The 26492-nt window shown below is 44.2% G+C and overlaps 1 protein-coding gene across 1 annotated transcript in view; it reads left to right on the top strand.

Moving 5' to 3' along the window:
• The window catches only part of ARHGEF38 (Rho guanine nucleotide exchange factor 38), a 68962-nt gene that overhangs the window by 31903 nt on the left and 10567 nt on the right, over positions 1-26492 (top strand). The window contains exons 5-11 of the mRNA XM_054990300.1: positions 2069-2086; positions 11548-11747; positions 14018-14151; positions 20914-21015; positions 22349-22465; positions 23724-24044; positions 26219-26359. Of these exons, the coding sequence (XP_054846275.1) occupies positions 2069-2086; positions 11548-11747; positions 14018-14151; positions 20914-21015; positions 22349-22465; positions 23724-24044; positions 26219-26359 (1033 nt within the window). The remainder of the gene's footprint in view (positions 1-2068; positions 2087-11547; positions 11748-14017; positions 14152-20913; positions 21016-22348; positions 22466-23723; positions 24045-26218; positions 26360-26492) is intronic.

Genomic DNA, 26492 nt, shown 5'->3' on the forward strand with positions numbered 1-26492 from the left:
GAAGATTGAAAATGGAAAGTCTCTCCAACTTGACGCCAAAGCAGGCTTCCTAGAGAGGCTGCTTCAGGGATGCTCCATCTTAAACTCAAGAAGGGCATCTTTTTATTACATGGAGTACATCTGTATCTGACTTGAATGATCATCATCGTAAAATCCTCATCCTTCCATTAAGCAAAGCTGTTCAGAAATTTATTGGGCCTTTTCCCCAAACATGATTCGTTATGGTCCTTTCCTGTTATGTACTGATCTCTCAGGAAGATATAGGATCAGATATATCACTCGCTTTCCGACTTCTATACCTAGCCCAAGTGAATCTAGAGCATCTGCAAAAAATTTCTCTTTTGTAAGGTATCTTATTATTCTGGCAGTGGGTGAGAGTACAGATGACTATTTTGTGTGCCTGGCAGGCTCAGCAGCACTCTTCGTAGCCTAGCTGCGCTGAATTCAGTGCAACTGAACGCCACACAAATGTGCTATTATGCTATTAGTATTTTCTTGGAAAAAACAGGCCTGGCCGTATTTGTGCACGCCTTGATGACTTCCCAGATGGATTATTGTAATGAGCTCTATGCAGGGCTCATTTTGAGGGGGAATGCGCAGGAACGCAGTTCTGGCAGTTCCCCAAAGAGGTCACATGTCAGGAGGCCCCGCCCACCTGACTCTCAGCCATTTTGGGCCCGTTTCAGCCTGGATTGGGGCTGAAATGGCCCAGATCGGGCCTCTGATGGGTGGTGGATTACTCTCCCACTCAGCAATGGCCCAATCCTGACCATTTTGGGCCCCTTTTCGGCCATTTTCAACCCCCCTTTGCCATTTTGGGCCCAATTTCGGCCCTGGATGGCCAGGATTGGGTCCAAAACAGCCAGGATAGGTGATGTCAGGGGGTGTGGCACATGCAAATCAGTTATGCCAATGACACACTTCCAGTGATGACAAGAGGCATGGCATATGCTAATGAGTTATGCTAATGAGTTCCTCCAGCTCTTTTTCTATGAAATGACCCCTGGCTCTATGTATCTTTGAAAAGTTTTCAGAAATGTCAGGTGGTTCAAAATGTGGCTGCTCATTTGTTGACAGAGGTAATTCTCTCTGCACATGTTATACCAGACTTTATTCCACATCGCTGGCTCCTGTTTTGTTTCTGGGCCCAATTCAAAGTGCTGGCCATAACCTTTAATGAGCTAAATATCAAGGACTTCCTTCTCGAACATGAACCTACCCATGGGCTTAGATCAACTAAAGATTCTCAGCTTTATGTCTGAGCTCAGTGGGGTAAGTATATACTACAGGGCCTTCTCAGTGGCAGACTAAATTTCCCAGCGTGCATATCTGGTGCCTTATTTCAAAGTTTTATCCTTAGGATTGCCACTAACCTGGAGAAAAAATGTTTTGTCTCTTTTACAGAGGTTTAATGTGTGGAAATTGGCAGCTGAAGCTTTTCATTTCACAGAAGTACATAATATTGCCAGCTAGATAAAGCCTCTCTTAAAGGGACAGGGCCTTTTCCCTTTCAGGTTGTTTGTACCCCAATTTAAAATACAGTTTTATGCATGTGAATTTCAGTCTAAACCAACTGAAATCTTTGGGCTTAGACTGCAGTAACTGCATGGGATCACACCCTGAGAAGTATAGTTTAAAACAACGACAACCCCTTTCATTAGAATTCGAACTAGATTCAGGGTTGCCAATTGCCTGGAGAAAAAAAATGTCCTCTCTCATTAATAGAGGTTTAATGTGTGGAAATAGGCAGCAAAAGCAACACTCCCGTTAAACCTATATTAAAAGTGTGGAACATTTTTTTCTCCAGGCAATTTGCAATCCTAGCTGATTATTCTATGAAGATATTATTCTGTTTTGGATGCTGTACCCTGGCTATTATTACTTTTTTAAAAAAAAAAACATTATTTAACAATAGAGTGTTTGTGGCTGTTTTGTATTTTATGGTTCTATTGAATTTTATGATAATAGTGTTTATTTGATTTGATTTATTGTAAGCTGCCATAGTAACTCTGTATTAATGCACTTTATATGGAGGGTACTAACACCTCTGATTTTTTCTTCTTTGCAGAAAGATATACGAAGAAGGGTATGTACCATCTTTTTTGTAAAGCAAAATCTCAAATGTTGTCATATTTTATAATCTGCTTTCTGATTGACTGAAAAGATTTTAATCATACTAGTAATCTGCACATACTTTTTAAAAATGGAAAACCTGGAATTCTGAGAACCTGCTACACATACTGTTATACTAATATAACAATATTCACTTGCCAATTAAAATAAGAGCCTCGGATGGCGGGTGGAGGAAATGGCCTCCACGGGAACAGTGTGAGAGAAAATGACTGCCACATGGGCGGGAAAATCTAAACGTTTCTACTCACATGGCAACCATCCAAGCTTTACTGTTATCTTTCTCAAAACTTCACAACAAAGCAGATTTGAGAAATACTGGAGAAAAGCTGGGGAGACCCTGGAATGTACCCAAATGCACCATGATGTTGTAGGGAAGCTGGGAAAAAAACCCTTGATTTCTAACACAGCATTGAATCATGGGGCAGATAGCCCATGTAGAAATTGCATCTGGTACTTTTCTTATTACATTACTGAAGTATCATTTCAAAAATTCAAAGCTTCTGGAATTTGGAATATATGCTCCTCCCTCAATCCATCTACTGGATCTGTATACTGGTAGCACTCTGGAGTAGAGGTGGGCACGAATCACAACACAAGCAAAAAAGCGCACGAACCAGGCCGATTTGTGGTTCGTGAAAATGCGGTCTGTGGGACCGTGTTTTCCACAAACTCCACAACTTTTTTGATCCGGTTCGTGCGAGTCATCAGCAATTTGTAAAGCCAGACAGGCTGGCACCGCTGATCGTGTGTGAAACTGACAGCCCCATTGTCCTGCTGCTCGGGTGGCAGAAGAATGGGGCTGTCAGTTTCACATACCCCATGCTGGGTTCCGCCAATGGGTTGAAGCCGGTGCGGCGTGAGTGAAACTGACCGCCCCTTTTTTCTGCTGCCTGAGCGGCAGGAGAAGGAGCTGTCAGCTTCACAGACCCTGTGCTGGGTTCAGCCGATGGGCTGAAGCTGGAGTGGGGTGAGTGAAGCTGACAGCCCCGTTCTCCTGCTGCCCGAGTGGAAGGGAACAGGGCTGTCAGTTTCACACAACCCATGCTGGGTTCAGCTGATGGGCTGAACCCAGCGTGGGGTGAATGAAACTGATAGCTCTGTTCTCTTGTCCCCTGAGTGGCAGGAGAATGGGAGCTGTCAGTTTGACAGACCCTGAGCCAGCCTCAGCCCATGGACTGAACCTGGCGTAGGGCCTGTCAAACTGACAGCTCTCGTTCTCCTCCCACTCGGGCGGTGGGAGAAAGGGGCTGTCAGTTTCACTCACCGTGCGCTGGGTTCAGCTGATGGGCTGAAGCTGGTGCAGGGTGAGTGATGCTGACAGCCCCATTCTCCTGCTACTCGGGGGACAGGAGAACAGGTTTCACATGCCTCGCACCAGCTTCACCTGATCGGATGAAGCCTGCGTGGGGTGTTTTGAAACTGACAGATTTCTCCTGCCTCTTCAGGGCGACAGGAGAAGGGGGCTGTCAGTTTCAAACACCCCAGCGCCGGGTGTTTGAATTCCACGAACTATGAACAACAAACTGATTAATGAACTGGTAGAAGTTCGTGGAAGTTCCTGGTTCGTGGAATAGCAACAAACCACAAATCAGGTGGTTAAGTTTTTCGGTTTGTGCCCATGTCTACTCTGGAGCCAGCGTGGTATACTGGTGGTGGACTAGTATGTGGAGAACCAGGTTTGAATCCCCATTCTGTCATGAATAGTGATCTCTTTTTGTAAGAGAGCTATGGGTATACTGCTCCTAAATGCAACATGTATACACAGTTGGAGAAAGTCTTCTCTCTCTCTCTCTCTCTGTCTTTCCTACTTGATTTCTCACACAGCAACGACCTTTATTGGCATAAATAATACAGACGGAACAGAAGAAATGTTATAGCATAAGTTCATAGGGCAGCACAATCGTGTCCCCAGACAGCAAAATTATCTCAAGATACAGCACAGTCGTAGGAGGCTTTATAAAATATTACCCTTGACTTCCACACATAAGCCAAGAATTCAGCAATGGATAGAGTTATTGCTGGACTCTTGTCTGCTAAGAAAAATTTACTTGCTTTCTCTAGCCTTTATATTCATTTACAGAACAAAATTCCAGAGATTCAAGTCACTCTACGTCGGTGGTCCCCAACATGGTTCCAGTTGTCACCATTTTGCCTGCTGACACCTTTCCTCATGCCCACCAACTGTTTTTAGAAAGTGGGTGGGGCCAGATGAGGCTTTTGCCAAGCACAGCCTCTGATCACCCACTGGAGATTAGATTGGCTGAGCAGATTTTTAAAAACATTGCTTTGGCAAAAACTGCTTCCGCAGCACAAAGATCTTCACTGTGTGAGCTGTAGCAGCCATTTTGTGGCTGGCTCTGCTGCCTGTTGCAACTATTTTATGGCAGCCATTTTGTTGCTGCATTCACACAGTGTGTCAAAATTCAAAACTTGCCAGCAGGCTCAAAAAGGTGGGGGTCCCCTGCTTTAGGGGTTCATAAGATGGCCAAGATGTTTCTAGTCATATGATTCCAAGGAGGTCTTGCCAAGAAGATAGATAAAAATCCCCATTAACAGAGGCATAATGTGATGTTATTTACCAGGCGATATTGTTTTATTTATTTACTTCATTATACCCTGCTCTTTTCCCAAGTGGTGACCCAAACCAGCTTACATTTTTATCCTCCCCTCCATTTTATACCTCACAACAACCCTGTGTGTGTAACTGGCCCAAAGTCACCCACAAATTTATATGGCAAAGTGGGGGCCGTTTCCACACGTCTTCTCCCCCTCCCAAAAAATGGCTCAAAACTTATGGACCAACACGCCTTCATGGCACGATTTCCTGACATGACTTTGGTTTGTGGCGCGATGACGTCAGAAAATGCTCCACGAAGCGAATTCATGATGGAAAATCGTGCTATGAAGGCGTGCCGTTCCGTAAGTTTTGTGCCATTTTTTGGGAGAGGGGGACATGTGGAAACAGCCGGGGATTCAAACCTGAGGCTTCCAGAGCCTAGTCTAACACTCTGACTGCCATGCTACACTGGCCCTTACTATGCTATGAAATATTTCAACTGCCCACATCCACACATTAAGCCTCTTTTATAGAGGCAAGGCATTTCTTGTCCAGTGGCGACCCTATTCTGCGGCTGTGTCTTTGTAACAGGAGGGGTTCTAGAAGGAATTTTTCATTGGGATCTCAAAACCAAAACTGGAGTAGAATCTATCAAAGGTTATGACATTCTAAGTTTAAATGCTGTATATGAAGCTTAAGCAATTGTGTTTGAGTGCCTTCATATGTGTGTGTGTGTGTTTGTGTGTGTGTGTGTGTGTGTGTGTGTGTAGAAATAGCACAGCTATGTAACAACTGCTTACTCTGCATTTCTACAAATTAATGTGCACTTATCACCTTCAAAAATAGATGCCATAAACTGTGAGCAGCATGCAGAATGCAAATCAGTCAATAATTCATAAGCAATAACCTTTCACAGGGCAGTTTATAGGTGGGCCTGTTGCGATTAAAGAAGAGATGCACAAAACCTTCCACCATGCAACGTCTAAGCACAGTAACAGCCCCTGATCTTGGAAATCCTAATGAGTATTTCAGCTTGTAGAAGCCTGCTCGAGAAATGCGTGTCTATTAGACATACCAGCTTTATGGCAACCCTCTTTCTAAGCTCTATGCTGAGCCCAGAACTTATAGTAAAGATAGTGTGCTGCTGATTAATAGAATAAATACTGCCATGAGAGCCTGTGAACAATTTTGACAGTCACAGAAAACTGCGTGGTTACACTCAGGGCTTTTTTTCTGGGAAAAGAGGTGGTGGAACTCAGTGGGTTGCCCTCAAAGAAAATGAGCAGCATGGAGGGCAATCTAAACTCCCCTCTGTCTGGAGATCAGGGGGCGGGGCCACCAGCCATGTGACCATTTTCAAGAGGTTCCGGAACTCCGTTCCACCACATTCCTGCTGAAAAAAAGCCCTGGCTACACTTAAACCAAAATGGTCTTGAGGGGATAGTTTTGCATTTTGGTATAAACAGGTACGGTGCTTAATTATGAGTCAGCAGCTCCCCTAAGCTGTGAAGATAAATCGCCTAGATAATTCTATGCCCAAATAATTTCATTTGATCCAGTGCAGGGCTGAATACCTATGCGACGTATACTGTAGCAGTGGACCCCAGCTACAGTTAGTGTTGCCAGCTGCCTGGAGAAAAAAAATCAGGACCCATTAACAAAAGTTTAATGGGATGCTATTTTCTAGGTGATGGTATTTACCTCCATGCCATGAAAATCTTCAGCTTTTTTTGCCCAGATAACATCTGGAAAAGTAAATTAGTACAGGAGCGTACTAATGAGCTTTATAGTTAACAGTGGGCTTATAACCTGGGTCTCAAACTAGTATGTCACTCTGGTCCTTAGCTGTGGATTGTGCTGGTTGCCTATTTGAGCCTTTTGTGACGCAGTCCCAGGCAGAATTATGCCCCTCTAAGTCCACTGAAGTCAATGGGCCTAGAAAGATGTAACTTTGAGCCAAGCTACAAGTGACGCCTGACACAGGTTGGACACTTGTCAGCTTCCCTCAAGTTTTGATGGGAAATGTAGGCGTCCTGGTCTTGCAGCTTGGCTCTCCATTTAATTGAAGTTTACAGAGCATCAGTCTATGGGAGGGAGAACATGCTGTCGGGAGGGGAGTGCAGGTGTCATGCTCTCGCTGGGCGCCCCCCTTTCCCTCTGCTGGGTGTGTGGGGGGGGGGCAGAGTTCTGTAAACTATTAAATGGAGAGCCAGGCTGTAAGACCAGGATGCTTACATTTCCCATCAAAACTTGAGGGAAGCTGACAAGTGTCCAACCTGTGTCAGGCATCACTTGCAGCTTGGCTATTTGTTTAGGCTTGCGCTAGTAGAGCTACAGAAGGATGCCTGCTTCTGTTTGTGTTTTATGTATGCAAAGAGAAGTGTGGGTAGGTGGATGGGAGTTATAAGGAGTCACATAAAGAGACTTTTTCAAATGATATTTCAGCCAGTGTGGTGTAGGGGTTGGATTAGGACCTGGGTTCCAATGTACGCTCAGACATGAAGCTCCCTGGCTGACCTTGTGTCAGTTATTCCCTTTAAGCCTGACCTACCTCACATGTTTGTTGTAGGGCTAAAACATGGGGGGAAGAGTCCTGTAGGCTGCTTTGAGATGCCTGGGGAAGGGTGGGGTAAAATGGATGTATAGATGAATTTACTGATTAGTTAGGGTTTTGTGAAAAAAAAATTGTCTTGCATTTGTACCCTGCCTTCTCTCAAGGAGCTCACATAATGCACGTGGGGCTGATACAGTTCGCAGCTGTGTTGGGCTTCTGTGTGAGTGTGTGCTGCTGTTCTGTCTGTGATTTCATTCTGTTACCTGCCATCTGCAGAGGGAGTGGATGGATATTATTAGAGCTAAGCCAGCTTCCTTAATATGGGCAAAAAGGAACAGCAGTGATTTGCTAAGAGATTATTGTGGTTACTTAGATTTTTAACAAAATTCATGAGGAAATTGCGTGGCTGAAGAAGCATCGCGAATGAATTATCAAGTTAATTTACTGCACCATGGATGTCACAAGTTGTTTTGCATCTGTTTTAACTGACATGGCAAGGGCACACTCTCTCAGGAGTTATAGGGTAATGCTAAAGATGTGTGTTAAAATAGTGACTAATCTAAGGAGAACAGTTATCGCTGGGTAATCTAACTGGGCAGAATTGGATGGGTTGAACTTGGTAGTGTTGGTACACCCCTGGGAGTCATTGTCTGCTAGCCAACCTGCTATCTTTCAAACCATATTGCTAAACTGTGTCATGCAGATATACAAGCGGAGAGCTGTTTATCACTTAGACAGGTATCCAAAGGGTGATTGCGGAATAAAATCTCCCTCACCTCATTCAAGAAGCAGCTTTTAAAGATATGCATGGGCGAGGGCAGGGTTCATGGAAAACGACAACAATTTTAAGGCTTTAAAAAATTCAGTAGTGCCACATAAGCAAAAATTCAGCAAGGAAGAGAGAAAGGGCTGAAAAAAGAATTCTCTGGCATCAGGGCAGGGCCCAAAAATGGGGCCTGAGGACAGAGCCCACACAAAGCACATTGCTCATATAAGTTGTAGTGCTGCGTTTGCTTAAAAGTCCTCCCTTTTGAGCAGCGCCATCCAGATGTATCAGGCCTTCATGCAGAGCAGTGGTATGAGTTTCAGGTCGAATCCACATTCACCCATTACCCGCATGTTTATCGGATATCTTCCGTTTGCCTCCAATCCACGATTTTTTCCTCTTCGTTCACATTCCTGCTTCCAATCCGTCTTTCTCGCGCGTCCCTCCGGTCACACGGCCGCTCGAAAACCGCTTTTTTGGGCGGGACCTTTTTTTCTCCACCCATTTTTTTTTATTTTTTTGAGCGCACTTTTCCGTTATTTCGATCCTGCCTTATAAAGAAACATCATTGAAGATAACGATGCCTCTCTTTCCCCCACTGACAGCACTGATGGCTCTCTCCCGTTTCTTTTTTGGAAATTTGGAAGCATGTGGGAAGCTTTTGTGGGCATTTCCTATGCAGGACAGTTCAGTGCCTGAATTTTACTGAAGTTTCATAATTTCGATATTACAGTAATATAAAATAAAAAACATAAAAAACAGTTAAAAAGGAAGTTTCGCGAGTCCGTTCTGAGGATGGATTCACCCCAAAATGATTTTTCAAACTACCAGATTTGATTCAGAAACAGCATAATCAATAAATCCAATGCTATGAAGTCAAAAACAGTCTTTTGCAGACTACGGAGCACTTGCAAGTTGAATCAGCCAATAGGAACTCTCGGAACGGCCGGAGAGACAGGAAGGGGGGTGGTTTTTTAAAAAACTGCGTAAATTGCACATTGGCCCGTTCACGGCCACCGTGAAACTCCCGTTGAAAACCTGTGACCACATATTCGGGAGAAATGCGAATGAAATGCGTCTGTTTAATGAGGTAATGTGACCGGCACTCAGGATTGCGTGGGGAATGCGGGGAACATGCGACTTAGAATGAGTAATGTGGATTCGACCTCAGACTCTTAGCATCTGTGATATCTGGGTTCAAATCCCTACTCTGCCATTAGAATGGTTCACTTCTTGTCAGCTGAACTTACTTCACAGGGTTGTTGTGAAGATAAAATGAAAGAGGGATTTGAACCTACTTGGCTGGTGCGGGGGAGGTACGGAACCAGCTGACTACATGTGCACTCCATTTGGGAGGCATGTAGCTGAAATGAGCAGCACTCCTGTGTTGCCAGAAAATGACAACAACAACAACATTCAATTTATATACCGCCCTTCAGGACAACTTAATGCCCACTCAGAGTGGTTTACAAAGTATGCCATTATTATCCCCACAACAAAACACCCTGTGAGGTGGGTGGGGCTGAGAGAGCTCCAGAGAACTGTGACTAGCCCAAGGTCACCCAGCTGGCTTCAAGCAGAGGAGTGGGGAATCAAACCCGGCTCTGCAGATTAGAGTCCCGCACTCTTAAGCACTACACCAAACTGACATCATTTCCAGCATAATATGGAAGCAATTGGTTGCACCAGGAGCCGATTGTTTAAACACTAAGTACCCCCCACTGCCCCCTGTTCCCCCAGGGGACCTGGCAGCCCTAATTATAACTGATCTCCAAACTGCAGAAATAAGTTTCCCTTTAGGAAATGGCAGCTTTGGTGGGATGAACTCTATGGCATCACATCCCTGTGGACTCCATCCCCAAATTCCACCTTACTCACGCTCTGACCCCAAATCTCCAGGTATTTCCCAAGCTGGAGCTGGCAGTCCTAATGTAAACACACACACAGAGAGAGAACATAAGACCAAGAATTCAGACTCACAAATGCTCTCCTGCCATCTGTCTGTCTTGTTTTGTTCTGGGACATTTATCTTAACCTAGACTCACTGCTCAAGGCATCTTCTCTGATCAGAGTTGCCAACTACTTGGAGGAAAAAAAAATGCCCTGGCCCTTTAATAGAACCTAAATGGGGCGTTATTTTTAGTGTTACTTGGTTGCTCCTTTCCTCACATTATACATCTATTAAAGAGGCTGGACGTCTTTCTCCAGGCAGCTGACAAACCTAGAACCTCTGATACTCACCAGCAGTTCTCCCAAGCAACCATCCACTCGCCCTTATAGACTTTGTTAGGCATACACACTGCAAAAAATAAAGTTTTTTCAAATATTTATATTTCAAAAACAATTATTGCAGGTGAGGAAAGTGATGGGGGGGGGGCGGAATAGCTTTCCTCAATAATGTCTACAAAGACGAAGGAAACATCTCTCTTGGGTTGCTCCCTCCCCCAGAGTATGGCAATGTTGAAGAGGAGGGAAACAAGAGTGAAAGGTTTGAGGATACCAAGAGATGTTTTAAAAGCCCACGATGTAGGATTAAACCCACCCCCCTCTGAACTCTTGTTTAATTAGTAGCAGCTTCTAGGGGAGGAAAGCTTAAATATGCAAATACATCACTTCCAAAGACAACAAAATGTTAGTTAATTCACCTGCTGCAAGTGTTTCAGTTGCTATTCACCACATTCTAGGGGTTGAGCCTCGCTGCAAAAAACTTAATCAGAAACTCTTGGATTTTTATTTTACAGGGAATTTAAAGTCTGGGGCTGAGTAAACTATGGGTCAGTTAAGCCCAGGATAGGGAATATCTTTTTCTAGCTGCAAAGTCCTACTCTGTAATTCAGCACTGAACATGAGTGTGCCTTATACTGAGTCAGGCCTTTGGTCTATCCACATCAGTACTCTCTGCTCTCCAAGGTCTCAGGCTGAGGTCTTTCACATCACCTGTTCCCTAATCCTTTTAATTGGAGATACTGTGGATTGAATTTGGGACCTTCTGCATGCAAAACAGGCAATGGTCCCTCTGTGGGTTTGTTTTTATCGCCTTGGGTTTTTTTTTTTACTGCTTCCTTTCTCACTGCTGTGCTACGGTCAGTATTTTTAGTAATTAGTATCATTTTGTGCTGCTTTTATTACTGTTGTTGTTTTTAGCCTATTGTTAAGTCCTGTGTTTTTTAATCTTGTAAACTGCCCTGAGTATCCATTGGTAGGCCTGTGCGATGCCACAGTTTCAAATTAACATACAGGACTGTGCTTCCCAACGCATCAATCAGCGGGAGGCATTAGTCACACAGATCATGAAACAATAGATGATATAATTCATTAACCAGTGTAGGGATATACACTGTCTTTTTAATAATGCCCCTTCAGAATGGTTGCGCGTTCTTCCAAAACTCACATACGTTCGCTAACCAAATTAGTTTGCCCACAGGATCATTTTATATATTTGGACTAGTGGTGCAAGGTGCCATTATGAGAAAATAGTGTTTTTGTTCATCATTTTCAGGAACTGTTTGCTTAACATGGTTGTTGTTTAAATGGCAGGGGGAAACCAAATTTACTGGACATGGGATCTCTGATGATCAAACCAATACAGCGTGTGATGAAATATCCTTTGTTACTATGTGAGCTTTTGAATTCGACACCTGTGTCCCACCCAGACCACAAAGCTCTGCAAGAGGCACTGGCTGCTGTGAAAATCATGAACATGAACATCAATGAACTCAAAAGAAGGAAGGATTTAGGTAAGAGGGAGGCAGTGTATTTTTCTGTTTCAGATTATACGGATGCAGTGCAGTTTGGAGCACGGAAAGCGGAAGAAACATAGGCTGATTCCGCACACATTGGATAATGCACTTTCAATGCACTTTATCAATCGTTTGAGGTGGATTTTTTGTTCCGCACACAAAAAAATCCATTCCAAATGATCTATAAAGAGGATTGGAGGTGCATTATCCAACATGTGCGGAATCACTCACTGATTTATTCCAAACATCATGCCCGATCCAAAAGCAGGCAAGTGTTTCAGGCCTTCATCTTCTCACAGGATCCAGTTCCCTCCTGTGTGATTGCTTTGTGGCAGTCATAGTCTGCTGTCCAAATAACTATTCAATTCTGGTCTGCAAGAAACCTATGGTTTGAAATAGCCATTACAGCAAGTTCTGATTGGAGTGTACGGAATGATGGTGGTTTGGAGCGTGTGATGGGTGGTAAGAGTGTATAAACTATGGCTTGGCTATAACATTTGAACCAAGCCTTGGGTTGCTTCCAGATGGAGGCCTCCACATCCTCCCCTGCTGGGGTTGTTTTGGGGGCTTCTGCACAACATCACCATGTGGTCGCCCGCTCTGCTGTACAGTTCCCCCAACTTGCCTTTGATTTGGTGTTTTTGTATTTCATATAGAGGCTAGAACAAGTTTGGGGAAAGTATGGCTCGGAAGGTGCCCTTTCCTGCCCACCTCCAGCACCTCCTTTGTCTGGCACCTTTCCTCCTCTGGCCTGCCTTTCCCGACATCAGTGGGCATTTTCCCAGCTATATTTTTCTTGGTCGTATATATACTACTGTAGGTTTGTTACATTTGAGCAATATAGCTACTAGCCCTTTTTTGGAAAAAAAAACCAAACACCAGCAGGCAGTGATGTGGAGGGGGCGGGTGAGTGGCAAAGGCAAGCGCTCTGTTTGTAAATTACAGCCAAAGCAGGTGCAACCCATGTAGAGTGTACACTTGATTGTTCTTTATATGGGCATTGAGTAATTCTTCTCCCATGATAGTCAATGCATGTTCTGCTGAAGCATGATTGAAACTGAACGTTTATCCAGGTACTGCATCCTTTTTTCATTTGTAAAGTTATCACATGTTGGCTCTTCCTTACAAACACATGTACATGCAGATTGTAAGTGCATTCACTGGAACATGTGGACAGGGCTAAGGGGATACTGTGGGAAACACCCGCAGGTGGACGCTGCGTTACTGCTGCCAATGCCTCTGTTTTCACAGCAGCAGTGAGGACGGAATGCGGAATCATCCCGTGTGGAAGCAACCTTTATGGATTAGGCCCAGGGCTTTTGTTCTGGGAAAAGAGGCGGTGGAACTCAGGACCGCACAATGACATCACTTTGGGTCAGCTGGAACAAGGGGGGGGGTTAAAAGTTTAAATTGCCCTCAGAGAAAATGGTCACATGGCTGGTGGCCCCGCCTCCTGATCTCCAGACAGAGGGGAGTTTAGATTGCCCTCCGTGCCACTCAGCGGTACGGAGGGCAATCTGAACTCCCCTCTGTCTGGAGATCAGGGGGCGGGGCCACCAGCCATGTGACCATTTTCAAGAGGTGGTGGAACTCTGTTCCACCGCGTTCCTGCTGAACAAAAGCCCTGATTAGGCCTACTTTCCTCATGCCTTTCTGGTGGTTGTTGCTGCTCTGTGGCTTCTGCCATACCAGCCAGTGTATCTGCTCACATGGTTCAGTTTCCATAGATGCTAACAAATCACTTAAGGGACACATCTCCAATGGCCAGGCATCTTCTGCATGGCTCGTCAACACATCCGTCTCAGACAAGGGCTAAAGTTCTAGCACGGAGAATGAAGTTTCCATCCAACTAGTGATAAGAGGCCTGAAATACTCAAAGTGCTTCAAGTCCTCTATTTGCCGCTTGCATTTGCTTAAGACCTATCATACAGTGAGGCATTTCTCTTGTTATGTTTGAGCTTTTCCCTGGCAGACTCACCAGGGATTTAGATGGCAACGGCCAGGAAATTATTATAGTGCATGGGATTATGCATCCCGCAATAAATAGCATCAGCGGTAGGACTGCAAACAAGAGCTGCAATTAGAGAGATGGATTTTTAAAAGCTTATATGGGCATAAGGATTTCCATCATCTCTGTTATTTCTACGAGTACAGAAAATAACCTCTGTGCCGCTTTCTGGTCTCACATGGCTTCATACGAAAGTAGGGCTGGACTGGAGCCCAGTAAATGCAAATTGTTAGCATTGACATTATTTGTATAATTGCAGTCTTGAAGTATAAGAAGAATGATGAAGATGAATCGCTGAAAGAGAAATTTTCAAGGCTGAATATTCACTCCATTAGTAAAAAGTCCAAGAGAGTCACTAGTCACCTGAAAATTCTGACCGGTGGAGAACCTCAGGTATTGAGCTGTAAAGTGTTTTGCCCTGTAGCATTTATAACAAGCCAACGTTGTTTAATGCCCAGAATCTAGTATCAAGGAGTCCTGGGTTCAAGTGCTGACTCTGCTGTGAAGTTTGCTGAGTGACCTTGGACCAGTTGTTCTCTCCTAGTTAATACCTACCTCACTAGGTGGTTATGAAGACAGAATGGAGAAGGGAAAATGACAAATGTTGCCCTGAGCTCTTTGGAGGAAAGTGTGGGATAAATGTATTCTAGTCAGATGACAAGGCTCACAGTCAGACAGTTATTTGTTTTTCTCCAAGGAAACTTAGACTTGATGCTCAAGAAGAATAAAAATAATTGCATTTGCTTAAAAGGTTTCTTTTGAACTGTTCTGATTAGAACTTTGGTTTGCAAAGTCTAGAGATTAGGAAAAGTAATCGTGATGGAAGAAAAGAATGAGTGTAGTAACATAGAAAACAGTTTAGCATATCCTCCCCCCCGACACACACACACAAACGCTTTAGGGAGCTCAGGTTGCTCTTCTCCCCTTCTCTGTTTTATCGTGATAATATTCCTTTTGAGGTAGGTTAGATGGAGAGAAGACAACAGGACAAGGTCATCCGGGCTACTTCCTCACCAAGAGGATTCTCTGTGTAGCGTTCCTTGCTGCTGCAGATTGGCAATGTAGCATCCACACAGTACTTTCCCTTGCATTTCCCTTGTACTATCAGCTACCTGAAGCTACTGTTGCTTCCTTAGCAACTGGAGGGCATTTGAAAAAAAGGATTGGGTGACTCATATTTTGCTATAGTGCAATAATGTTGTAGCAATTTATTACAACAATTTATTAGTTTCTAGCTTTCTTTTTTTCTGTCGGTCTTTCTTAATCCATATCCCTTTTTGTTGTGGAAACATTCAGCCTACATCTTTACCCTTATACGTAACTCTGCAACAAGATGAAGATATATATGTGTGTGTGTATCTCCCTCTTATTGCTGTGTGTGTGTATAATTTTTTAAAAAAATTAAATCTTTGAACTAGTATATCTTGGCAATAGGTCATGATAAAATTATAGTAGTTAGCAATTCCCACTTTAAAAAAAAAGCTTTTTTAAAAGTCCACCACTGTGAGGAGAAATGGTGGTTGTGGGGAATGAGACAAGGGAATTGGTGCTGGTATGGGCAGGACCTGTAAAATGCATACCTTCCCATCCACATAGCATCCAAACAGGGTTGGCCTGTCCATTAGGCACACCTAGGCCAGAGGAGGAGTGTGCCAAAACCAGCCCTGTTGCTGCCCCATCGGCAGCATTGAAGTTTGCTGTGAGAATCCGTGGCTACAGTGGGTAGCCTGAGGTGAACCTGCTGCTTCCTCCCCTCCACTGGGCATGGGTGGGCTTGTGGATGGGCTGGGCTTTTTCCTGGGCCATTTGCTTTTCAATTTCCCCCTGTTGGGAGACATGGCACCATGGCAAGTCATAGCCCTGGCTCTGGTAAGGGTAATTGCAGGTCACCTGCAGTTTTGGGTGGGCAGAGGCAGCAGCTTCCTCACAGTGTGAGGTGGACACAAAGTCATTTGCTGGGGGTAGCAAAAATCTTTTGGATGGCCCTGCATTCAAAGCTTCTTTGATTGCAATCTTTCCAAAAAGATTGTACAAAACAGGTCTCACCAAAGCAGATGAAAACACAAAAGCATGCGAATCAGAGGACGATGTCATTTTTTTTAGGGTGCCAGTGCCCCCAGGGGCCAACCTGGGGAGTTGGGGGCATGCTCCCACACCCACCCATTACACCAGAAAATGGTATCATTTTCTAGCACGATATGGAAGTTATTGGGTTGTGCAGGGGATGAATTCAGTAAATAATGCTCTCCCTCGGTGCCTTTCCCCGTACTGGCCAGGTGAGTGGAAGTAGGGAGCAGAGGAGCGAGGAGATGGCAACTCTGTGTCATGGGGATGCTCCTGAAAACTGTGCTATGGAGCTGTGTGGAAATAGCCCTTGTGAGATTCCTGGCAAATGAGGATTTAAAGTGTCTCCTCAGACTTAATTCAACACTCTAACCACATGCAGAGACCAGGGCGAGAAGGACCAAGAAACCAGAACTCTCTGCTTTTGTTTCAGAGAAATTTGAATGCTCTCTCTGGGTTATTTCTCAAGCTCATATATGTTAGAAAGAAAAATACTAGTTGTTATGAAGACAATTATTCATATGCCAGATTTCTTATTCTGCAGTTGCTTTTCTCAAATCGGTACAGCCTAGTGGGTGATGGAAATGTCCTTTTAATTCTTCCTTTTGTGTCAAAATCTTTTCCATAACCTATGGCTTTGAGCCAAAGGGGCACCACTCATAGCTTCCCCCAGAATCAGCACTTAAATGAAATTGGGTGTGCTGGTCTAAGGCATTATAGCTGAGGCAAATGCCCTTCTCTGTACGCGATTCACCCTGCTAGACTTCATCAGTATTCATGCGCCAATTATTAAGGGCAATGCATTTTGCCTTCTGGGCAAAGTGCTTTCAAATGTCAAAATTAATTTGACTAGCAGCCCAAAATGAAAAAAAGAAGAAGATAATATCTCCAAGTATTTCCCATCCATTGGGGAAAAGAAAGGGCACTTTGTGCTCGTGTCAGATCATGCGTTTTTTACTAGGTTCATATATAGGCTTCAGAGAAGGTTGCTACAACATGGAGGTGGAGTAACTCCCAAGTCTCACTGCTATACGTTTGAAGTGAAATTTAAGTCAGGTAATAGTAGTTGTAGGGTTGTAGCACTTTGTTGTTCTGTGGACTTGTTTTTCCTGGCTTGTGCTTGTATTTTCAGTGGATTCATTAGAGGTGATGGTGAAGTACAGAGCAGGGTTTAACCAGAGAGTTCTGGGTGAATACTAGAACAGAATGTCATTTCTGGGTCATGCTGGAAGTTATGTCATGGTATACTGACCCCCCCCCCCACTTTCCCCAGTATTCCCTATGTTGCTAAGCTGAATGGTGGTGGGCAAAGGGCAAGTGGTTAGACCTGATCTCCCTAATTTGAACCCATGGTTTGAGAAATGGTAATGGGCGTCACCACAAAATGACTGTCATAGGAAACAGGAACAGTCAGAAAATGGCTGCCCTGGGTGGGTATGTGGGTGGGGGTGGGGAGAGTGAATCACAAAATGTCTGGAAAGTCCAAACCAAACCTCTTGCCATAGTGGGAGCAACTATTTTTGAATGAGTGATGCCTCCTGGGGTCTCCTGAAGCACCTCCTTCTCCTCCTTCACCTCCTTCTCCAAGATTGGCTCTTTGCTTTAGGGAAAAGGAAGTGGGACATCAGGAAATACATCTGCAGGTAGCATGGGTCACTGCCATTGACACAAGCCTACCTAGAATATTCCCATGCTTGTTCCATGCAGACAGAAGGTGACTATGGCTGGCTAAAACAGTCCTTGTATTGGGACCATGGAGTCTGAGGGCCAAGCTAGAAGTGACAAATTACACTTGCCTGGCAAGGGAACAGACTCACATGTATTCCTCCCTGTTCACTTGCGCTCCACTTGCACTCCGCTCGATCACATAGTGATCGAGTGGAGCGCAAGTGAACAGGGAAGAGTACATGCGACTCTGTTCTAGCTTGGCCCTTAGACTGCATCTGCATCATTCTCAGCTTCCAAACTGGAACCTGTTTGGATGAGCCACATTGCCTCCGTGCCCTTCCTTCCAAGTTCCTGCAAATTGTTTAACATGTTTTTAAAATTCTGATCGTAATTCATTCCCCCACCCCCAGCAGCACTCAGAATCCTGATGGCAGCCTCAATGAAATGTTCTTAATTGTGAAGGGGAGTTGTTTTTCTGCCATCAGCGAGACCTTTCTGTTTTGGTGCTCTTTTCTGTAAACACTTTTCAAGCTCAAATACTGGAGAAACACTTGGGGAAAACAACAACAGCAGCAGCAGTGCTTTTTTGTGAACGAATGAGCATCCTTCTTCCCATTAATTAGAGGTTCAGCGTGCTTATAATTTCCCATCTCTGACATCTGCAGTAACTCCTTCAGCATAAAAAGAGAAAACCGGGTTTGACATTTCCAAGGTTGCCCGTTTTTCGACACCAAGAAATCACACAAGCAAATAAAAAATACCAACTCCCTGCCCTTGAACAAATCAGAGGACAGACCTGACATTGAAATAATAGGAGTCTAATCCTACTCTGCAGACATACAGTAAGGACCAAGGGGACAAACCAGTGTATGATGTAAAAAGATACATTGCTTTCGGGTTGCCAACATCCAGATGAGGCATGGAGATCTCCCAAAATTAAAATTGACCTCCAGACAATAGAGATCTATTCTCCTTGAGAAAATGTCTGTTTGGGAAGATTGAGTCTATGTCATCATTACACTCTACTGAGGCCCCCTTCTAACCATCCTCAGGCTCCACCCTCAAATCTCCAGGAATTTCTCAACCTGGAGTTGACAATCCTCCCTTGCTTGTGTGTTGTTTTTTTTTTAATTCAAGGCTATGAGTACCTAGAGAGAATGACATTGATCTTGGGAGGTCCCAAGAGTTTCAGCTAACTAGGTCCCCTTTGGCAAGTAATTCCCAATCCCTCCTGAAATATGGGGATAATAATAGCAGCCTACCTGGCAAGGCTGTTGTGAAGATTGTGATGTAAAGGAAGCACTTTGAATGGAAAGTGGTATATAAATGCTAAGTAGTATTAGTATTGTCGAAGGCTTTCACGGCCGGAGAATGATGGTTGTTGTGGGTTTTCCGGGCTGTATTGCCGTGGTCTTGGCATTGTAGTTCCTGACGTTTCACCAGCAGCTGTGGCTGGCATCTTCAGAGGTGTAGCACCAAAAGACAGAGATCTGAGACACTGAGAGATCTCTGTCTTTTGGTGCTACACCTCTGAAGATGCCAGCCACAGCTGCTGGCGAAACGTCAGGAACTACAATGCCAAGACCACGGTAATACAGCCCAGAAAACCCACAACAACCATAGTATTAGTATTCTTCAAGTGATGAGAAATTTGGCCAGCGGGAGGTAGTGCTTACCTGGGTTGGCTCCCTTTGGAGAAGAGAGTGCTGGAATTTTGTAACATTTGCTTTATTTGCAAATGTACCTACAAGTAGAGTGCAGGCATGAATAGACACTCCTATAGATCCTCTGTCCTTTAACCAGGGTTGCCGCCCCCCCAGTGTGTGTGGGGGTGAGGAACAGGCCTTTAGGGCGCACAACCGCTGCAGCATGACAATGTCATCCCTGGGACGGATGTCATTGTGCAGGCTCTGGAGCACTCCTGCATTTCACATGGGGCTGATCTGGACCCCAAATAGGCCGAATCAGGCTCGTTTGGGGCCCAAATTGACCTGGCGGAAAGCATGCATGTGTTTCTGGACCTGTGTGATGATGTCATTTCCCAGAAGTGATGTCATTGTGCAGACTTGGGGGGTGTGCGTGCATGCGTGCACACAAAAGTAAGTGTTGGGTCTCCCCTCCCACTGGGAGGGTAAGAGGACCTGGTAACCCAGCCTTCATCAGATCTCTCAAGAGAGAGAGGAAGATCTCCCTGGTTGCTTCAACCAAATCATGGCATGCCTGTCTACCCACAGGCATCTAATGCTGTCTGTTATTTTCACAGACTCCCATTTGCTTCATCCCTTCAGCTAGGTGAGAAACTCACAACTACTTCCAACCTGAATGGGCGATTTGGACATACCGATTCCAAAGGCCCTAGTAGAATCCTTAAGAGACCCATCACCTTCCCTTGGCCTGATTGATCCAACAGTGATCAAAAGCTGAGCACATAGAATGTGTGTGGTGCCCTCAAGTCATAGCTGACTTATGGCGACCCCTGGCAGGGTTTTCATGGCAAGAGACTATCAGAGATGGTTTGCCATTGCCTGCCTCTGCAACCCTGGTCTTTGTTGGAGGTCTCCCATCCAATTATAACCAAGGCCAACCCTGCTTAGCTTCTGAGATCTGACGAGATCAGGCTCACCTGGGCTATCCAGGTCAGGGTGAGCACATAGAATAGGTAGTGGAAAATATCATCAAGCCATAGCTGACTTATGGCAACCCCTGCTGGTGTTTTCAAGGTTTTCCATTGCCTGACTTTGCATAGAAACCCTGGTCTTCCTTGGAGGTCTCTTATCCAATTACTAATACCCCACTTAGCTTCTGAGATATGAGATCTGGCTTGCCTGAGCTATCCAGGTCAGGTCTCATGAAGCAGAGCCAGTCATAAAACCCCCAGCTCACTACAGTGTTATAATGTCTGTGAAAGGTAGTGCAATGTAGTGGTTATAAGAGCTGTGATCTGGGCAGTCCCAGGTTCAAGACTCCCATCCGACGCAAGCCGACTTGATAGTTTTAGGAAGTGCTCTCAATCTCAGTCCAGGCAGGGTTTTTGGAAAGATTGCAGCAAGGTAATGTGTGAAGCCCTTTGAACAATGAAAGCACTGTACAAATGCAAAGTATTGTTATTTTGAAGACTAGCATGAAATATGCTCCTTGCATTTTTAATATGTTGCTGTGTGTGTGTGTGTGTGTCCACGTGTGTGTGCTTGTGTCCATGTGTGTGTGAGTGTGTGAAGAAATTTCTATCAAAACTTTGTTATTAAAGTTTACATTTGTTAGGATGTGTATTCTAAGCAAGCATCCAGACCAACAGGATTTTGTGTGAATGAGTCGTAGGTAGACAACCCTACCTAACAGAGACATTTCATTAATTTGTTCTATTAAGGCACTATAGGACAAGATTGACCTTTTATCCTAACCCTACAGTTTCCATTTTTTAAGGTGAAAGATGAAATTTTTAATAAGGAAGAGAAGTTGTTCAGAAACTTAGAAAAGACGAAACTCTGCTTAAAGAATATTGCATTGTCTTCACAACATCTGGAGGTGAGTGTAATATTATCAGTCTTTCAACAAGTTCCACTTGCTGCGCACAAGTTACTAACAAATATTTGGTCGTCCAACTCAACTGAAACTTGGTCTGAAATCTTTGGGTGGGATATTTTAGAGTTCTCCACTTCCAAGTTAAAGGGCAGCCTGATCCTACACATGCTTACATGGAAGTAACTGTCACAGTCATCCGAGGGGTTTACTCCAAAGTAAACGTGCTCAGGTCTGCATCCCGTGCCATTCCTCTCAAACCATAAACATTTTAAATTTTAAGCCAAATGTCTGGTGTGATTGTTAGCGTGTTGGACAAGGATCTGGGAGACTTTGTAACTTTGCATAGTGTATGGTTGCTGATTCACGCTTAGGAAATTCCTGGAGATTTGGAGGCAGTGTTTGGGAAGAGAAGGTGGGCTCAGTGGGCATGGGATGCCATCTAATTCACCCTCTGAAGCTGACATTTCCTCCAGGGGAACTGATCCCTGTTGTCTGGAGATCACTTGTAGTCCCAGGAGAACTCCAGGCCTCACCTGGAGATTGATAACCTTATGTAATATTCATGCTTTTCCACTGAGGAGGGTCCTGGTCCTGGACCGAAGGGGCAACGTTCATGAAAAGCTACAGGATCATCCATCTGTTAAGAAGGCACAGAGGAACACCTCTGTGAAGAAGTTTGTTGTCGAAGGGGTCTTGTCAGTTTAGGGGTTTTTCTTTTAAGCAGAATGTGCCACAGTGTCTTGAGTCGGGAATTTTCACCAAGGCAAATCAACTCCATTTCTGACTAAATCTTTAGTCATGCACTGGTTGTGATTGTGACCCCAGTATGACTCCTAGATGTCTTTAAGAGAGGAGTTTGAGTCTAAGGTCTGATACATGCAGGCATACATGCATGCAGCAGTATGAAGTGATAGAAAATTGACTACGGCACTCGTAGATGCAAATGGTAGTCGGCAAAGTTTCACTGCAGGCAAAACAAAGAAGCTTAATGTTGTTTCCTGTTGGACAGCGGTCTGTTTTCAGAGAGCTGTTTAAAAATGTGATTATCCACTTGCAGGCTTAAGTTATGAGCCACTGTCCATTTTCCTTTTTCCTGCTTGTGAAGCAGTCTTCTACCTTGTTTATTGCAGATCTCATTTATGGATAAACATACTACTTAACTGGCTAAATCATAGAAGATATCTCTAATTGGCGGGGGATAAACTACATGCGTAGCAGCTCGTTTAATTCTTTTATGCATATGCTTCTCCTAAGTATTCTTGCACAAATTAGCACATCTTTTGCAGGACCTTCCTTACAGTTCACAATTTGAGTCTGCCCATTTCATTATTTTCAGGAGTCGATGCTTCTATCTGTTCAGAATGCAGCTGACCTTCAAGATATGCTACATGAGAGAGAGGACTCTGGCTCTTTGAACACATCAATGAATGCTGAAAACCCTTATGACAGATTTGTGAGTTCTCGAAATCTACAGCTTTGCAAGGACAGAGAGTTTGGAGATGTTGTGTTCTGTTGCCTATGGATAAAGTTCCACAACAAATCTAGCAGGGAGAAAATAATTGGCCTTTTAAAGCACAATTTCCAGGAGTCCAGATTTATTGCACATCAAACACCCAGCCTTTCAGAATCACAAGGAAGAAACACAAGGGCTACCTGACATGCATGCCATAAATTAGTGTTGCAATCACACATTAAGTGGTCTGATATCTTAATGTTTTAAATTAATCAGATCTCTTTCCTAGGATTTCCTTAGGGACATAAGGGCCGAATGTACACATCCATTGTTTTGCATGGTTTTTTTGCCACTGTGGCGCTAAACTCACTGCTGCTCACACATTTAGCAAAACTTCTGCCATTAATGTGCCATAATTGCGCTTCCATGCTGTCCCACTTGAGAAGCCCTTAGCCTGTGGCGGCCATGGTCGCAGGTCTTCCTTTTCCTTCTATTGCAGCCAGCGCCGTCGCCTCCTTTCCTCCAGCTCACAGCCCCTCCTGGGTGCGGAGCCCTGCTCCTGCCTGGCCAGAGGGAACTTTTCCAGAAGGAGTGGCGGGCATGCGCTCACTCGCCCTGCTGCTGCCCCTTCACCCTCATGGGTGCAGAGCCTTGCTCATGCCCAGCTGGAGGGAACTTCCCCTGGAGGAGTGGCTGGCGCTTGTCTCCGCCTAATATCACGCTTTCCTCACGGGCATGTGGAGAACTGATAGCCCCATGAAGACGCTCTAAGAGCGTGAATGTGAATGTCCAATTCAAAGCGGAAGGTAAGTGCGTGTGGATTCGGCCAAGGTTTCCATAGGGATAGTCTAATGCAGAAAAAAGAGGCAAGAGTCTTATGGTACCTTAAAGACTCACAAAAAAGCATATTCCAGCATAAGCACTGATAGAGTAGATCCCATTTCTTCAAGGCATCTGAAACAGTAGGCTCTAATTCATGAAAGCTTATGTTGGAATCAAATGTATAGTTTTTAAACTTCACTCAACTGTGACTGCTATTCACTGTGGGGACCTGTTAGATTCTCAGTAGTTTTAACTCATTGGGGATTGTGTTAGATGAGTGCTCCATTCTATGATTCTTTGGAAACAGGCTTGCAATGTCTTTATTTTGCATGTATGATTGGGGTTCAAGAAGAACTGTTAAGTTTTAATGAATAAGCGTTTGGTGAGGTGCGTTCACCACCTGTTTTCTCATTTTTCCTGTGGGACATACATCTAGGCCAGCCAGCTAGACAAGATGGTTTTGACTCCGCTGTCAGCATTGCAAGCCTTGTTCCCGGGACCTCAGAAGTTAATTCAGAAACGTTATGACAAACTGCTGGACTACAATGGCTACCACCAAAAGGCTGCAGGGGAGGAGATGGATCTGGCCAGAAAAGAGTACGAGGCTCTCAATGCTCAGCTGGTGGAGGAGCTTCAGAGATTCAATGAGGCAGCAAGGAAAATTGTGACAAACTGCCTGTGCAGCTTCATCATTCTCCTGAGAGATCTGATGTCATCAGCACTGCAAGCCTGTTCCACTGGAGAATCTCCTGGGCATGTAAGTACGACAGTGTATTGGTAACCTTAAGCACCTAATATCTAAGTGATGTTCAAGAGCTCAAAACTTTGTCCACGAGTATACAACTTTATGAGAATTACATCCAATAAACTATACATTATATATATAACCTTGATTTAACCATCTTATTGTAATAGCCTGCATCAGGCAGTGTGTTCCCCAAATTTTTCCTTGCCCTACATGCCATAAGTGCCTTTCTATCATACGTCCACACAGGAGTATACGTGCATAAACTACAAAGTGCTTAGGCTTGAACAGTGTAATCAATGTCTCCTGTATGTATGACAGGAAAACCAGGTAGCTTGCTAGATGGGCAGCCTCCCTCTTGGCATCCAGACTCCTGCTGCTGTTGGGTGGAGCAATGACAGCAAAACGTGTGTGTGTGTGTGTGTGTGTGTGTGTGTGTGTGTGTGTGTGTGTGTGTGTGTGTGTGTGTGTGTGATTGGCATGCATGTTGCCCTAGGAATTTCTAAAGTCTCCGTGGTAAAAATGATAGAGATTTGGGAAATTCCTAGAGCATCGTGTGACACTGTGGCATCAGTTCTAGATGCATACCAGGAAGTGGAGTCACATGATGCTAGCTTCCAGAGTCTCCGCCTTCCTGAAACTCCTGAAGGGTGTGCCAGCCAAGAGCCAGCAACTTTCCCCCTCTTCATCCCTCTCTTCTTCTAAATATCTAGAGAAAAAGTAATTTTAAAAGAGCTGAATACACACTGTAATGAAAGCCAAGAAGGTTCATAGCATGATCTTGGGAAAATGCTCATGTAATAATGATGATAGCAGTGAAGCTAAGCAGGTCTGACCCTGTAAATTGCATGGATGGGGCACCATCTGAGAACCTATAGAAGCTTCTCTGACCTTCTTAGTGGAGAGTAGGGTGATGAGTAACCTCTGGATTGTGATCTGAAGATCTTTGGTTAATCCAGTCCCTCGTTCTGAATCAGTTCATACCTCCTTTGTTCCAAACAATTAAAGGCCTCTTCTGCCCCAGTCTTATGTATTTAATTTTCCTGATTAAAAATAATGTTTCTTGAGCATTTATGAAAGTCAAGTGTTCTGTCTGAATACTATGCCTCCGCTAGAAGACTGGTCTTGCAAATGCATTCCACAAGAAACTTGTATGTAAATATCACATCAGTTCTAGACTACATTAAGACTGCAGTCCTGTGCATTCATGTTTGTGAATAAATCTCACTGAACTTAGTTACACATGCATAGCAGTGGCTGCAGGTGCTATTAGATTTACAGTGAAATCCTAAGCAGAGTTACTGCAGTCTAAGCCCACTGAAATCAGTGGGCTAAGACTGAGTAACTCTGTTTAGGATTTCACTTATGGCAGTCCCAGCAATTGACATCACTCCAGCTTGTTCATTCTTTCATGTACTTTAGCTCTTCCAGTGTGCTTACAGCACTCTCTAGTGGCTTTAATTTTATACTGGCTCAACCAGGTTTTGTGCCACCTGTCTGGAGGTTTTTCTTCCTTTTTGACTCAGCAGTGTTGCTAGGTAATAAGCAATTTTCAGTGTGCATATATTAAAATAAATTAGTATATGCAACTGAACAATGGATTCCCCCCCCCCCTCTTCTTTAAGAACAGTGAGGAGCTTGGCTCACATTTCGTGCACAGTGTGGGTTGAAAAAAGATAGGAAAATAACAAAAAAAATACTTGTTTGAGTAAGCAATGGGGGGATACTGAAACCCACATCTTTCACTGAACACACAAGAATTCTTGGAACATGCTAGGGATGCCAACTGCTTTCTCTAGAAGGGCTCCTACCAATACACCTATTCATGCTGCCCCGTAAAGGGGGAAATGATGTCAACTCCACTTTATGGTCAGCCAAATTCACTACCAGAAGTAACATAGTAATTTTTAAAAAATATGAACTGCTTTTTGTAAGTACTTTCTAATTTAGTACACTTACCTCCAAGAAGTTCAGAGCAGGATAATAGTTTTCCCTTTCATCTTTTTATTCTCATCCTGGAATAGGTTAGGCTGAGAACGAATGACTGGCCCAAGGTCACCCTACAAGCTTTACAGCAAGGGAATTTGAACAAGGGTCCCCGAGACCCTTGTCTGGCACAAGTACTACTGTACCCCTCTGCTGTGATTCTCTCTGGTTTATGTCATTTCTAACATGTTGTATTTCAGCTGTCTTGTCAAAATATCAGCGAGGTTCAACATCAAGTGTTTGAAGAGGTACACAGTCTGAGTTTTGTTAAAGAAAGCAACAGCACAACTTTTCTGGAGAGGAAGCTGAGCTTTGAGAAAAAGAAACCTGCCCCTCCACAGGTTTGCATCATACTTTTACTGTGAGAAGTTGACAGAAGGAAATGTCTGCTTTTTTATTGTACAGTTTTAGGTGGGTAGCCATGTTGGTCTGCACTGGAACAGCAGGATTTGAGCCCAGTGGCACCTTAGAGAC

Source organism: Eublepharis macularius, chromosome 10, assembly GCF_028583425.1.
Source record: "Eublepharis macularius isolate TG4126 chromosome 10, MPM_Emac_v1.0, whole genome shotgun sequence".
Classification (NCBI taxonomy): Eukaryota; Metazoa; Chordata; class Lepidosauria; order Squamata; family Eublepharidae; genus Eublepharis; species Eublepharis macularius.